Source organism: Schistocerca serialis, chromosome 2, assembly GCF_023864345.2.
Source record: "Schistocerca serialis cubense isolate TAMUIC-IGC-003099 chromosome 2, iqSchSeri2.2, whole genome shotgun sequence".
NCBI lineage: Eukaryota > Metazoa > Arthropoda > Insecta > Orthoptera > Acrididae > Schistocerca > Schistocerca serialis.
The window spans coordinates 916,624,183-916,640,053 of NC_064639.1; the positions used below are offsets into that span (position 1 = coordinate 916,624,183).

The 15,871-nt window shown below is 38.2% G+C and overlaps 1 protein-coding gene across 1 annotated transcript in view; it reads left to right on the forward strand.

The window, feature by feature from the left end:
- Positions 1-15,871, forward strand: part of LOC126458282 (sterol O-acyltransferase 2-like) — a 163,536-nt gene that overhangs the window by 135,232 nt on the left and 12,433 nt on the right. The window contains exons 8-9 of the mRNA XM_050095213.1: positions 2,908-3,181; positions 10,244-10,478. Of these exons, the coding sequence (XP_049951170.1) occupies positions 2,908-3,181; positions 10,244-10,478 (509 nt within the window). The remainder of the gene's footprint in view (positions 1-2,907; positions 3,182-10,243; positions 10,479-15,871) is intronic.

A 15,871-nucleotide genomic window follows, 5' to 3' on the forward strand; every position in this document is an offset into this window, starting at 1 on the left:
GTGGCTGTGCTGTGCATCTCCCTCTGCCTGGAGGTAGTAGTGGATTCAGAAGTTGGCTTGTGCAGAGTCAGCATAAGTCAGGATTCTGGTGTGGGAAACACAACCTGTCGACCACCAGATAGCAGCACATTGTTCTGTTATGCAGCTGACCACTTGCAGCCCCTGCCACTGGAGTGAGATGATGGTATGGGAGCTTGTGCACTGTTACCAATCCAGTTTCTGCATCTGGAGTAACAGCTGGTAGTAGCTGCCTGTGGCAGATGATTCTGTGAGCATGGTTGGCCAGGTGAAGTTTGGTCTCCATAGGGACTGATGCATTGGGATGTAGGTGTAGGTGTAGGTGTAGGTCATGGAGGAGTTTGAGCCAAAGGATTCCCAGGGTGATGTCAGGCATAACTTCCACATCCCTGATAGTTTGTAGGTGGCCCAAGAGCTCAGAAGGGTTCCTGGACCCCAGATTCCCATCATGGAAGGCTTTGGCTGGAGGGCACAATAGGCACTCAATAATAATCAGATTCACCATATTGTACTTGTGGTGTAATGGTGATGATGTCACCAATGAGATCTATGAAGTTGTATAAGTGGCTGACCTCTTACATAAAATGAGCATTACCATCCAGGATGCTGAAGATGGTCAGTTAGTTGTTGACAAAGGCAAAAGCATATTTTTGGCTTGTACTTTTGTAATGAAGGTTAGAGCCACAGAAGAAACATGATGGTTGACATAACCTTGTATGTGAGCCAATGCTGGTGTTAGCATTTCCCATCATGGCAGTATCGTAGAGGTTCGGCAAGCCAATGGGGGCTCAGATCTAGTTGAAAATGTGATACTATTTCTGTCCATTTGATGTGTTGATACCGTTGCTTCACAGTTGTACCCAGCATAAAACTAGGTAACACTGGTGCCGTATCACTCCACTAATGGCAAGTTGTTGTCTTCAGGAACCATCGTGGAGGAATATATGAAACAAATAGCAAGGGCCGGCCACTGTAGCCGAGTGGTTCTAGGTGCTTCAATCTGGAACCGCACTGCTACTGTGGTCGCAGGTTCGAATCCTGCCTCGGGCATGGATGTGTGTGATGTCCTTAGGTTAGTTAGGTTTAAGTAGTTCTAAGTCTAGGGGACTGATGATGTCAGATGTTAAGTCCCATAGTGCTTAGAGCCATTTGAACAATATGAATAGCAAGGAAAACAAAACAACTCAGGGTCACCAATGTGGGCAGACATTACTGTGATCGATCATGGTAGAGCAGTAAACTCAACTTTCATATGAAGATAAGTTATGCACAGTGGAACAAAAATGCTCATCAACAACAGGCTAGAGCTGAACTGTCAAAGTTCTCTGATCTCCGAGATATTGTTACTGTTTTTGCTTCAAAAGTTGATAGCCACCACAAACTTTTTATGTTGGAGATCAAAATGTACAGAACAGCTTCTAACACTTTCTGTTTTTTCTAAATTATTTGAATTCCCTTGCTGTATTATTATTTATTTTTGCATATATCTGTTTATCCTTTTGCAATTATATTTTTAGACACTGTAGTTTTTAATATGTATTCTGGCTTGGTCTACGTACTATAATGTACAGGGTCTGGCTGAGCAACCTCCCGTATTTGGAGAGGTTGCTGTCTGAGCTGCTGTTGGGGATGGTAATATGGAGGGAGTATCGATCAATAGTGGTATACCTGGCATTTTCAGTAGATCCAGTGGCTTGAGTAGGTCTCAATCATGCATTTGTTGTGGAGGAGTATATTTGTAATGGTGGTTCTGTGATTACTACTCGGCAAGCGTTTCATATTCACTTTGTACTTGACTGACATGATTCTGTTTCTGACAGAAAAAAAATTTGAGTTTGATACCCAAAATTCAGTCGACATCAGACTGTAATGACAGAAAACATGGCATGTATGAGAGTGTCCATCCAGTGATCTTCATTTGAAGCATTCAGCTGCCCTCTGATGGTGTGTTAGGAGTGTCAGAAGAATCCTGCATAGAGAGCTTCACATGCCACCATACAAAATGATGATTACCCAAGCATTAAGTGAGAGGGATTTTGAAACTCAAAGAGCTGTGTATGTGGAATTTGTTCAAAACATTCCCCCCTAGCTCTATTTTGATTGCTAATGATGAGGCCTATTTCCACTTGTCAGGTACCACAAACAAACAATTTCCGCTACTGAGCAGCTGAAAACACCAATTAATACTTTGTCATGTGACAGTTTGGTGTGCTGTAGCAAAGTTTGGTGTTTTGGTCCATATTTTTTCAAAGAATAAGCCATAATGGGAATGGTTAATTCAAATGACTACTGTTACATGGTAGACACCTTCCTTCAGCCTAAGTCGAACCAGTTAGTTGAGGACCATGAATAAGGAGAAGACAGCTTTTGACAAGATGGAGACACAGCTCACACTACTCGATATTCTCTAGAAATGTTGAGAAGGTTATTTCCTAGATGTCTCCTACCTTCATGAGGAGACGTCACCTGGTTCCCAAAGTCACCTGATTTGTCAGCTTGCAATTTTTTTCTTGGATGGTTAAAGGCTCAAATATACAAACATCATCTCACAGTCCTGCAGGCACTTAAGGAGACAATAACTCCAAAAGTGGCTGCAACCTGTGAGCAAGGATTCATCAATATGTCAGTAATGGAGGATGATAGTTATCGTACATAATTTTTAAAACCAGTTCATGTGAAATGGCATACTGTTTGTTGGTCCCAAATAAAAGTATTTTCTCTGTATCTTTGTTTGCTTGTACCTGCTCTTAGAAACATGGAATTTGTTTTTGCCAGTCCCTATACTATTCTTTTATACTTGAAATGAACTAATAGAGCATATTTATGTAAGAGCAAGTGTTTCATATTATTGTTAAATGCTGTTTCATTCTGTTTTATACTGACTTTCAGGACTAAGGAAATCCGCTGGAAGGTGGTGGTGTGGCATCTGACAGAGGTGTTTGGAGTAATATTCTTCATTAGCTTTGTGTTTGAACGGAGCTTGGTACCTATGTTCAGAAACTTTGGGAAGCAACAGCTGTCTCCTAAGGCAATGGTTGTTGCCATTTTTGGTAGCATGGTTCCTTCAATTACTGTGTTTCTTTGTGGTTTCTATTGCATTCTTCATGCTTGGATGAATGCATTTGCTGAAATAACAAGGTTTGCAGACCGCATGTTCTACAAGGTATGTTCTCCACAGTTTTTAAACTAACTGATTAAACAATTTATTAATTTCGTTAGATTGCTGTATGATCTTATAAAAGAAAAACCTTACTTTTTAAGCACGTTGTGTGCATATTTTTATTGATCCAGGCAAGGTACATATTCATAAATGAGGATGTTTATTAGAAATTACTGGTACTTTGTAAATGAACATGCTTAACAGTTATAAATAAAACAAGAATGATATTGTAAAGGCAAAACTTCCATGTGATTTAATTATGATAACGGGAAGTCATGGGTGGAATACAAATAATGGACAAAGTAAACATAGCCACATATTACAGAGGGTGTAACAAAAAGGTATAGCCAGACTTTCAGGAAATATTCCTTGCAGATTGTAGAAGAAAATATGTTACATGGGTGTGGGTCTGGAAATGTTTTATTTCCATGTCAGAGTTCAGTTTCTACACCACAACACATTCATAATCTGCTTTGACATTAACCTTCATCCATTAACAGCACATTTGCAGTAAAGTGTGGGTTGGCACATTCTTGAATTTACAGAAGTGTAACCATGCAGAAAAATCATCTACTGACAGTGTCTGCACATGCTGTAAATGATATGGACACTGCAGTTTCTCATGTAATACACTTCAGACATTCCAGGAGGGGGCCAAAAAGATACATGTACATGTGCTGAAATAGAGCACATGGTATGTCAAAGCTGCTGATTGGAGGTGGCACATGGCAATTTAACCTTGCTGTCTTCATACGCTAGGTAAGCCTGCAACCTGGTGTGCCAATCTCATTTGACATTCTACCAAATGAATCATTCAGCTACAAGCCTGACCTTAGGTTGGACACCTGGGTGAGCCAGGCTGTGGAGGTGATTTAGGATTGTGCAACACATCATTTGGTGGATGAGCAGTCATATTATGTTCTGAGAGACGTTGCAGAGAATGTGAGCATTGGTACCATGAATCGTTAGTAATTTGATGCACAAACTGGAGGTGGCACTGTGTAGAAAGTTGGTGATGGATGGATCGCAGTCTTGTTCATCTGCTAGCTTGGTATAGTCAAAGTGGAGTGAAATTCTGTTCATATGTGAGAGGTAGTTACAAACTGCATTGCTGGCAATGTGTAAGTGATGTCCATTTTGTATTACGTGACGAGTTAAAGGTGACAAAAGTGGTGAGGGTTTACATCATATGACAGGTGCTGTATCATATCAGCCAGTGGTTGGTAATCCGTATAGATGTTGAAGGTCCATGAGCACTGGAGATTGGTGTTGAGATGTACGACATGACAAACTGTTCCATGCACAGAAACTTGGTAATTGTTGGCAGCTCAGAGCTGTTTCCTAGTCGTATCAGTGAGTTGTGCAAACATCAATTTCAGAATGTGCTCACATTTGTATGAACTTGTATTTCAGAATTGTGATGTCTTATCCTGTATCTAAGAGGAAATATGCACATAAATTGAGGTCAAGCACATAGTCTTATGTCTCTCAAGTTGGCTGATGTGAAAGATGTGCAAAGCTGACTTCAGATCTTAGCATGGACTGAAGTGCTTATGTCGGCCCACATCTGAAGTTCGGAACACAGAAGGAGAATGCCAGTTGTGCATGGCATTGTGAAACTGGGCATGGTACCAGCAGGTCTGTACCGTTGAAGCAGCAGGGCACTCAGCACAGTGTTGTTGGCTGTGGGAGTAGTGCCATGTGCAGTATAGTGGTCGGTGGCCAGGCTGGAGGCAGCTAGGGAGTAGTTCTGTTTCAGGTGCAGGCTCTTGAAGCAATGTACAGTGTGAATGTGGTGGTACTACAGACATACAAAACACTGAAATGGAAAAGTGTCATGAAGCACTTGAAACACTGCTGTAGATCCCACATCATCATCTGAGGAGTACAGAGTCTGGTAGCGTGCATCATGCATACGACTCATGTCAAACAGAGGTTGAAGTGTGGTTGACGCGTGTGTTCCAGTTGCCACAGGGTCATACGTAATGTGTGAGAGCCAGGCACAGGGATCCAAAATCAAAGTAGATGCATCTGGATCTTACAGCACATCCAGTAGTAGGTTAGTGAATGGTAGCCATTGTTATGGCATGTACAGAGATTGCGTTATGTGAACAGGTATGTGTAATAGTACATGGTGCAGATTTTAGCACTGTTTGTTGGTTAAGGCACATGTAACTCTGATGATGCACATCACTTGATGGAATCCATAAGGTGAAACTGCATGGGACACTTGCTGCAACAGGCATAGTGTAAGAAGGCTGCATTATAAGTGCATACTAATCTGGAACAGAACAAAAAGTTCTGTCAGTGCAGTAATCACAGGTAACCAGTGTGACAGGTTTCGCCAATTAATGTAGGAAGAAGTACAAAGAATGTAGATGAGGTGAAAACACTTCATGTCGACAAAGTGCAATACAGAACATACTTATCATATGAGTTCCAAGATCAAAGACAGAACTGTCTTTGCCATGCCTCTCGCAGACACTCCACTCTGCCAAAGAGTGTCTCTGGTCGGCACTGTCACTTATGCTGATGTCCCCACGTACTTCATGTTCTGAAAATTAGCTGGGTCAGATTTTGCTGTTTTGTATGGACTCTAAGACTTTACTAATATCTGGTTTATGAAAGTGGTTAGTTAATTATAAAAGTGTACTGGACATCATAACGCTCCCATTGTAAGAAATCCCATACTTACGAGTATGGCAGCCATATTGAAAATCATCTTTCATTATTGTAAATGATTCAAACTCTTGATCAGTGTCTCATTGATTGAGAGGCACCATCTGATTCAGAATAAATAACAACAACAAAAGGACAGTGTTAATGTTAAGAATCTTGTAAATATTAAGGCAAAACAAGTAATTGAAATTATGAGGTTCTGAGCTTTCAATGTCAGTTATCTCTTGAGTTAGTTTAAAGTAATTTACAGTATGTTGTCAGAAAGAGCAAAACATCAGATTTTAAATAAATGGTAACAGTACTTCGTGTTCTGTTAGCTCAAACTGTTCCTCCATTACTTACTACTGTCAAAATTTCAGTTGGCCATAACTTTCAATAAACTAAGCTTTTAGTGAAACTGCTTGTATCATTGGGATCAGGAAGATAAATGTAACCAGCTAAACTATAAATTTAAACACAGCTTTGCCTAAATAATATCCTGGACAATTCATATATAAATTACAAATTGTGTGTGCAGCTGTGCTAAAAACAGAAGGAAAAGAATTAAATACTCCAGGTTGGAATGTCAACACTGTGAGAAAAGATAGTTACTGCTTACCATAAAAATGACATCTTAAATTGCGGACAGGCACATTGAGATAAATACACAGTAGCTTTTGGCCAGGGCCTTAGTCAGAAATAGAAAAAGGAACAGAAAGAGATATACTCACACCATTCATTCACACAAGCAAGCACACCTCATGCACACATGACTGCCAACTCCAGCAGCTCAGTCCAGAATGCCTGGCCTGAGCTGCCAGAGTTGGCAGTCATGTATAGGAAAGGCGTGCTTTCTTGTGTGAATGAATGGCGTGTCTCTCTCTGTTCCTCTTTCTTTTTCTGACGATGGCTGTGACTGAAAGCTAAAATGTAAGTGTCTTTTAATTTTGTCTGTCAGCCACTTGACATGTCATCTTTACAGTAAGTGGTAATATATCCTTCCTTACATTAAGGAATAAAATTAATTATCCATGTGAGTAGGAAATGAACCAGATAGTTTCCTATTCCTATGATCCAGTGTAAATTGAGTTAGGAACTTTAATTTAGGAGAAATGGTTCTGTTATTCAGTGAATGGTCTTTCCTCCTCTTAAATTACTTATATTCTGCTAAAACTTTCCTTACTAGATTTGAGAACTTGTGCATTCAGGATTTTAACTGGAATGAATAAATTAGCTTGGTACTCAGTTTCATTCATATCCCTTGTGAAACACTTGCTGATTCTGATAAATATTTAAATATTGTAATTCATGTTTTTTCCCTCCTTAGTTTTAAAGTAACTGCACAATTGTAGTCTTGCTTCATGGGCCCCTTGAAATACACACAGTGTGATAATACCTCAGCATATCAAAGCCCCATCTTATTGACCATATAGTTACAGCAGTAATGAATAACAAGGTTCAGTGTGTTCTGTCTGTTGATGCACCATCTATTTTCTGTTACTTACTTTATCCACTTAACCTGTCTGGATTACTGTATAATTGCAGTTTTTTATAGCAATGATGACAATGAAGCAGTATAGTAGCTGGTAAAACAAATACATGTTACTGGTTTAGAGATAAAATCCAACCGCTTCAATATTTTGAGAATAGGCTACATTTCTTGCTGTGGAGTACAGTATCACTGTTTATAATTAGAGTAAGGTTTTATAGTTATTTAGATATTATAAGAGTACACTCATTCTGAATTCTCACTAGTACTAATTTATGCTGTAATTATCTTACGTTGACAGAAATACTGAAAGGAGACCTCTCACTCAAAAGCAGTAGCATTGAGTTGCTGACAGGCACACAAAAAAGGAAAAAAAGTTAGCTTTCAGAATGAAACCTTTCTCAAAATAGAGAACACAAGAATTTGTCCCAAAAGCTAGCAAGTTTTCTTTCTTTCTTTTTTTTTGTGTCTGCCTGTCAATGACTCATTGCTTCTCCTTTTTCAGTGGGTGGCTGCTTTCCAGTTCTTGCTAAATGGAGAAACAGTTACTTTCTAAAGTTCCCCAACATATCAGATTCAAAACTCAATGTCTTTAAGGATTCCAAATCTCCATCATAAGATATTAAACATCTGTGTAACAATGTCACATTAAATAAACAAACCTATAATGCAGTACACCCTTGGTAGTGGTGATACTGAAATGAATGACAAAAACCATACAACAAATATTGTTTTTGGAAGTATGAAACCTTGTTACAAATGCTTTTGTACTTCAGACTAAATGATAGGAATCATTTATGTTAATTAGGCTAAAAACTGTGTTAGACATTCATCCATTAGCCAGCACCAACAGTCTTCACATCAACTATGTGGTCAATATAACTGAAATGATTTCAGTACAGGACAGGCATCACTGACAATATTGTGCTCATGGTCCTTCATTGCTCTTCATGGTCTTCTGTTAGGCTATGAGGAACCCAACAGGCACACACCTTTGAATACGCCAACAGTGGACAAGTGTGTCAGCACTACGAACCGTTATGTCCAGTTGGGCAGCAAGGCATTTGACCATGACTCACTTTGATAGTGAGTGTCCATATGTTCCAACATTTCAGCCAGTGGCTGGCTGGCTTGTGTAAGATTGGACAGGTTTGCACAACCCGGTTGTTATGACAGACCTCTGGCTCAACAACTAACTGTGCTTCTCTTCACTGCTATGTCTATTCACTGCCATGACATTGCACACTTGCCTATGAATATCTGTGTTGTTCTGGTTTTCTGCCACAAGAAACTTGATAACAGCTCCCTGCTTGAAGTGCACCTCCTTTACAGATGGCATTTTGAAGGTTAAAGTGCCATAATTTATCTGAACTTAATGATACTATAGACGCTGAAGTGGGAATGTTTCACAAATCCCACAACAAATTCCACATGTTTTCAACCGAAACTGGCTGAGAAAAGAAAGGTGCTGCATTACTTAGTGAACATCCCTTTTTTTCACTCCAGGTTGCCTTATGGAATTATCTTCTAGGGCAGTGCTTTTGATGTAAATAAAATGTTTATTGAGTATCAGTAAACAGGATGAATACTGGGGATAACAGTTTTCACACATTTTGCAGAGGTCTTACGAAGGATCTTGCAGTTCTTATATACATCTGTAAAGGCTTTTCCATTGAAAAAGTAACATCTAGTCTCAAAAACTCAGTTGTGGCAGAACTAAACAAGAAAAATTACATGTTGGCATTTTCTGTGGTCCTTCAAAGAGCCTCTGATTGTGGAGATAATAAAAAAAAACTACTAGGGAAACAGAAATGGCATAGCTTTATAGGCTTCATCCTGGGATGGATGGGGGTGACTTAGCCTAATGATGGAAAACAGATGGTCACATTAAAAAATGATATGGCAGCAATCAGATCAAATTAAAAGGTTAACATAAAAATGAGAACCTTCAAGGCTCATTGCTTGGACTGACACTGTTCTTGGCCACATAAGCAATTCATCTGGGTTGCTGAAAGACTCTTCAAAAATTGTAATGGCACTTGATGACGCAAGTATATTGACAAAAGGCCCCGAACATGTCTTCACTAGCTGCAGCTAGAACAGTAATGGAATAGGTTTACAACTGGTTCAGAGGCAATAGCTTTATCTTAAATCCTACAAAAACTCAAGACATTCCAAATAAGTCAAAATGACTTAAAAGTATAACTAGAGATCAATTAGCACACTTCCTGAGACTTTATGTGTAAAGTTCCTTAGCATCCAGATGAATAATAAACCAAGGTAGCAACAACATGTGAATAAATTAATAAAAAACACAGCTCACCGTATTTTGCACTTGCAAACCTTTCTCGCATTTTGATCTGCATACTTCATAGACTTTTCTTCAATACTTAACTACACCATGATTTTCTGGAGCAGTACAGCTAAGTCAAAAAGTATTTATTCTATGTAAACTTACAATAAACAATATTATGTAAATTGCATAACTGAACATCTTGCAATAGCCTTTTCATGGCTGTGGTAATTCTTAACTTGCAAGATGACACATTCATTCCCTTATAGTATTTGTGGTTAATAATTTAATGTTAACTTAGGATGAATTCTGCAATTAAGTAACTAAATACTAAAAGTACAAACAAATTTCCATATCCATTTCCATATCAAACTATCCAGAATAGAGTTTCACAACTCAGGTGTGAAAATCTAATACAGGACATCAGTAGACATCCCCAGATATTCAAAACAAAGTGACAAGAGATACGTGTGGGTTTTAATGGCAGTGATAAGTAACTGAAGGGGCAGAAAAGGAACAAGAATTAGAATGCCAATTATATTGTGACCTTACGTGTGCTTTAAAAGAAATAAGCAAATAATTGTGCTACATTGAGTAAAAAAAAAAATCTTGTATTTCTTTTCAGGACTGGTGGAATGCCAATTCCTATGCAGCCTACTATCGGAATTGGAATGTTGTTATCCATGACTGGCTGTATACGTATGTGTACAAAGATCTGAGTGAGCTGCTAGGTGCCAAAAGACGTACTCTTCCTATACTTGCAGTCTTCTTCCTGTCTGCAATTGTCCACGAGTACATGCTTACATTCATTGTTGGTTTCTGTTACCCAATGCTCTTCATGGCATTTGGAGTATTTTCAGGTGACTAACCTCTCTGTGATTATACATTATCAGCAAGGTCTGATTGACAGTTTACTTTGTGAAACGTTTAAACAAAAAATGCATCCTTACTTATATACTGGTTAGCAAAGCTTAAGGATAAAAGCAACTTTCACATGATGTGTCACTTCCATGTAATAGAACTCAGTAAAACTTGCTCCACATATAGAAAGAACTGCTACAGTATACTAAAGCAACTAACAGAAAGAAATATGCAATAAGACGAACAAAAATGACACTTTTATTCAAAGACATTATTTACACTGAAGTTACCACAGTCTGACAGTCTCTTGGACATTACAAAATGCAAGTCTCTTGGAGATTACAAAATGCAGGACATGGTTTGTTATAGGGTGTGTGATTGTCACGGGCAGTAATGCATGCTCTGCAGTGTGACCCCACACTGGCCACAAGGTTGGTAAGGAGTGCTTATGGTAGGGCATTCCATTCCTCCACCAGCACAGTTGACAACAGGTGGATTGTTGTTGGTGCATGTGGACGTGCTGCAATACGCCCCCCCCCCCCCCCCCCCCCCTGCATCCTATATGTGTTTGATGGGATTTAAGTCATGGAATGGGCGGGTCAGTTCATCACTGAATATCCTTTTGTTCCAAGAGCTGCTCCACCTGTGCTATTTGATGCAGTCGCACATTGTATCCATAAAAATGAAGTCTGGACGAAATGCATTTCGGAAAAAAATGCACATTGGGAAGGAGACAGTGTCACAATAACTGGTGAGTGTACCATGTTCAAAGGTTAGCAGATCAGTAAGCCCATGCAACATTATGCTTCCCTACAGTATAACACCTGGATCACCAAAACAGTCATGTTCAACAATGCTGGATGTTCCCCCACATGGTCAGAGTTGGGAACATGTAATATGCCAAGGGAGAGTGTTGAATGTGGTCGTTTTGGTGGTCCACTTGTTACTGTGTGGGGAGGCACATACATCTGTATGGACATACTGTCCTCCAAATCATCGAATATGGTATACTCCCTGGTCAGTGTTGTTGTGACCCTATTTCTTCCATGTGTGAAAGTTTTCAGGGCTACATTCAACCCTGACACCATATTTACATATGAAAACGGGTGACTGCATCAAACAGCACAAGAGGAGGAGCTCTTGGAACGAGAGGATATTTGACAAAGGGACTAGCCAGTCTGTTCCCTGACTTAAATCCCATTAAACACATGGGGATGTATTGGGGAGATGCATTGCAGCATGTCACCATCCAGCAGTTGTCAGCCATACTGGTGGAGAAATGGAATACGCTACCAACCTTGTGGCCAGCATGGGAGCACATTACAGAATGTATAGTGCTGCCCATGGTAATTACACGCTCCATCAAGAACTGTGTCTCACCTTCTGCAATGTCCAGGGGACCATCACACATCATGATGACTTCAATGTAAAAGTGTCATTTCTGTTCATCTCACTGTGTATTTCTTTGAGTTACCTTCTATACTTCACTGTAACAGTTCTTTCTGCAAATGATCGAACTTCCTTAGAGCTGTGTTACTTGACAGTGACTCCTTATGCAAAATTTACTTTCATCCTTAAGTTTAGCACTCCAGTGGTTGAAAGTCAAATTTAATTAGTGTAACTTTCTGTGTACAGAAAAAGTACCTTATGATATGGAAGTTAGCATTTTTATTATGTGTTTCTCTGTTTTATAAAAGATTACCTTTCCTTGTCACTAATTTTGCTCGACTATCATTAAAGCAAGGCCTCTCTATTGCATTGTGAAGTGATAACAGTGAGACCAGAAATGTTACTATTTCATTACAGAACTTCCTTTGCATGCTGCACGTTTGTCAGAAATAGTTTCTCTTGATAATTTTGGTGTGTATCTGCAGTCTTATCCTATTCTTCAAAATAATATGTTACAACTGATCCCCAAATTAAATTAGTAGCTATCACATATTGTAACAAAAAAAATTCGTTAAATGACTGTTAAAATTTGTAGTATCATTCACTAAAATATACAGAAAACTAATTTTTCAAGAGCTGAGGCAAATCATCAGTTGGCTCAAATTTAAAGTAATCTGTTTCAGATGTGATTTATGCAGCATGCAGATAAGAGTGCCAAAAGTTAAAAACTTGCAGATTTTACTGGATTCAATATTTTTCCATAGTTTGCTATATCTACAATATATGAGCATTTCTGATCTTATGCCTTATCATATAGATAAGAATGATTCAGTCTTTTGCAACTCAGTTTTATTTGCACATATATATACTGGTATGCACAAATAAAACTTTCAGTTGAAAGCGATGAAATTTTTCTTATCTAATGATAAAACATAATTTAAATAGCAATTGAGGCAAAAGGCTGCAAATATTAAACTATTCTTTTGATCACTTGTACATGACTTTTCTCTAATTACAAATTACTTCACGTCTGATTACTATGGTTCACATATGCTGAACAGTGTTTATAAGCAAAGACACAGTAAAGTTAATAGGTTATAAATTTCCACATTGCATTTTATCTTGAACTATTGTACATCTATTTGTAAACACAGCAAAAGACAACCAGTGCAACACAATATTATTATTATTATTATTATTATTATTATTATTATTATTTTACATGGGCATTTGCTTGCAGTGGAGCAGAAACCATCAGAAATTAAAACTGTAGAGCAGATACAAGTTGAATGTCACTTTTTCTTTAGTTAACATGTTTCACATGGTCAATGCGAGCATCTTCATTACTGTGGGTATATATTGCATTACAGCTTACAATGTGTTAACTTATGTTAAGTAGCAAAGGGTCACACATTAAAAATTTTGGGCTGCATAGTGCCACCATCCTACCTAAAATTGAGTAAATTGGTTGTGTATAGTTAACATAAACTCTCTGGTCATGTACTGTCTAAGATCAAATGGCAAGACATATCATTTCTTGTTGAGCATGTCAAACCCCATCAATATATGTGTCAGCTGAAACCACCTCATGGAGCCAAGTGTGAAACACCATAATAGGAAAAACATTAATACAACTTAACTATGACAAACATGCACCACTTTTTTTGATTTTCACACATAAGTCTAAAATACCATACCTGCTTGTTAAAATAATTTTGAAAAGACGTAGCAAAATTACAAATTAAAATTATAATTTAAATTTCTACAGGCATTAATACATATCATGTATATATGGTATATATGTAACATTAATGCAATTAAAATTAACCTATAGTAGTGTAGATTAAATGTACCCTTCAGACACAGTGATAAGATTCCTCCTAAATCTGCAGCTGTTAGAGTGCAGTATATACATACCCCTACACCTACAGAACATTTACATCTGCATGGATACTCTGCAAATCACACTCAGGTGTCTGACAGAGGGTTCATTGAACCATCTTCACGAAAATTCTTTATTGTTCCATTCTCAAACAGCGTGCAGAAAAAATGAACAGCTATCTCTTTCTTTGCAAGCTCAGATTTCCCATATTTTATTATGGTGATCATTTCTCCCTATGTCAGAGACAATAGAATATCTTCCCATTTGGAGGAGAAAGTTGGTGATTGAAATTTTGTGAGATCATCTTGGTGGAAAGAGAAACGCTTTTGTTTTAATAATGTCCACCCCAAATCCTGTATCATGTCTGTTTCTCTCTCTCTCTCTCTCCTATTTCTCAATAATACAAAATGTGCTGCTCTTCTTAGAACTTTCTTGATGTACTCCATTAATCCTATCTGGTAAGTACCACACAATACACAGCAGTACTACAAAGGACGGACGGATGGACAATGGTAGTGTAGGCAATCTCTTCAGTAGAACTGTGGCATCTTCTAGGTACTCTGCCAATAAATTGCAGTCTTTGGTTCACCTTCCCCACAATATTTTCTGTGTGTTCTTTCCAATTTAAGTTGTTCTTAACTGTAATTTCTACATGTTTAGTTGAATTTACTGCCTTTACATTTGATCGATTTATCATGTAACCTAAGTTTAACAGATTCGTTTTAAAACTCATGTTGATGATGTCACAATTTTCGTTATTTAGGATCAATTGACAATTTTCACACCATACAGATCTCTTTTCTAAATCATTTTGTAATTGGTTTAGATCCTCTGATGGCTTTACTAGACGATAAATGACAGCATCATCTGCAAACAAGCTAAGATTGTCTCTTAAATTATTTATATAGATAAGGAACAGCAGGGGGCCTGCAACACTACCTTCTGGAATGCCAGAAATCACTTCTGTTTCACTCAATGACTTTCCATCAATTACTAAGTACTGTGACCTTGGACAAGAAATTCTGAATGCAGTCACATAACTGAGATGGTATTCCATAAACACGCAGTTTGATTACAAGCCACTTGTGAGCTGCAGTGTCAAAAGCCTTCTGGAAATCCAGAAACACAGAAATACAGAATCAGTTGGAAATCCCTTGTCAGTAGCACTCAACACTTCATGTGAGTAAAGTGCTGATGGTGTTTCACAACAAAGATGTTTTCTTTATCTGTGTTGACTCTGTGACAATAGACAATTCTCTTCTAGGTGATTCATATTGTTTGAAGGAAATATGATCCAAAATCCTGCTGCATATTGATGTTAATGATGTGGGCCAGTAATTAAGTGGACTACTCCTGTTGCCTTTCTTGAATATTGGTATGCCCTGTGCAACTTTTTGGTCTTTGGGTATTGATCTTTCATAGAGCGACCAGTTGTATGTGTTGGTTAAGTATGGGGCTATTGCATCAGCATACTCTGAAAGGAACCTAATTGGTATAAAGTCTGTACTGGAAGACTTGATTTTATTAAGTGATTTATGTTGCTTCACTACACTGAGGATAAGTACATCTAATTTACTCAAGTTGGCAGCTGTTCTTGAATCAAATTCTGGTATATTTACTTCATCTTCTTTGGTGAAGGAATTTTGGAAGGCTGTGTTTAATAACTCTGTTTTAGCAGCACCCCCATTGATAGTATTTCCATTGATATTGTACAGAGAAGATATTGTGTCTTGCTGCTAGCGTACATTATATGTGACCAGAATCTCTTTGGATTTTCTGCCAGGTTTTGAGGCAAAGTTTTCTCATGAGAACTATTATAAGCATCTTGCATTTAAGACTGTGCAAAATTTCGAGCTTCTGTAAAAGGTTGCCAGCCTTGGAGCTTTTGTGTTCATTTTAATTTCACATGCTTTTTCGTTGTTTTTGCAACAGTGTTCTAACATGTTTTGTGTGCTAAGGGGGATCAGCTGTGTTGTATATTAATTTATTTGGTGTAAATCTCTCACTTGCTGTCAATAATATTTCTTTGAATTCATGTCACATCTGGTCTACACTTGCATTGTTAATGTGGAAGAAGTGGAGATTGTCTCTCAGGAAGGCATCAAGAGAAATTTTATCTGC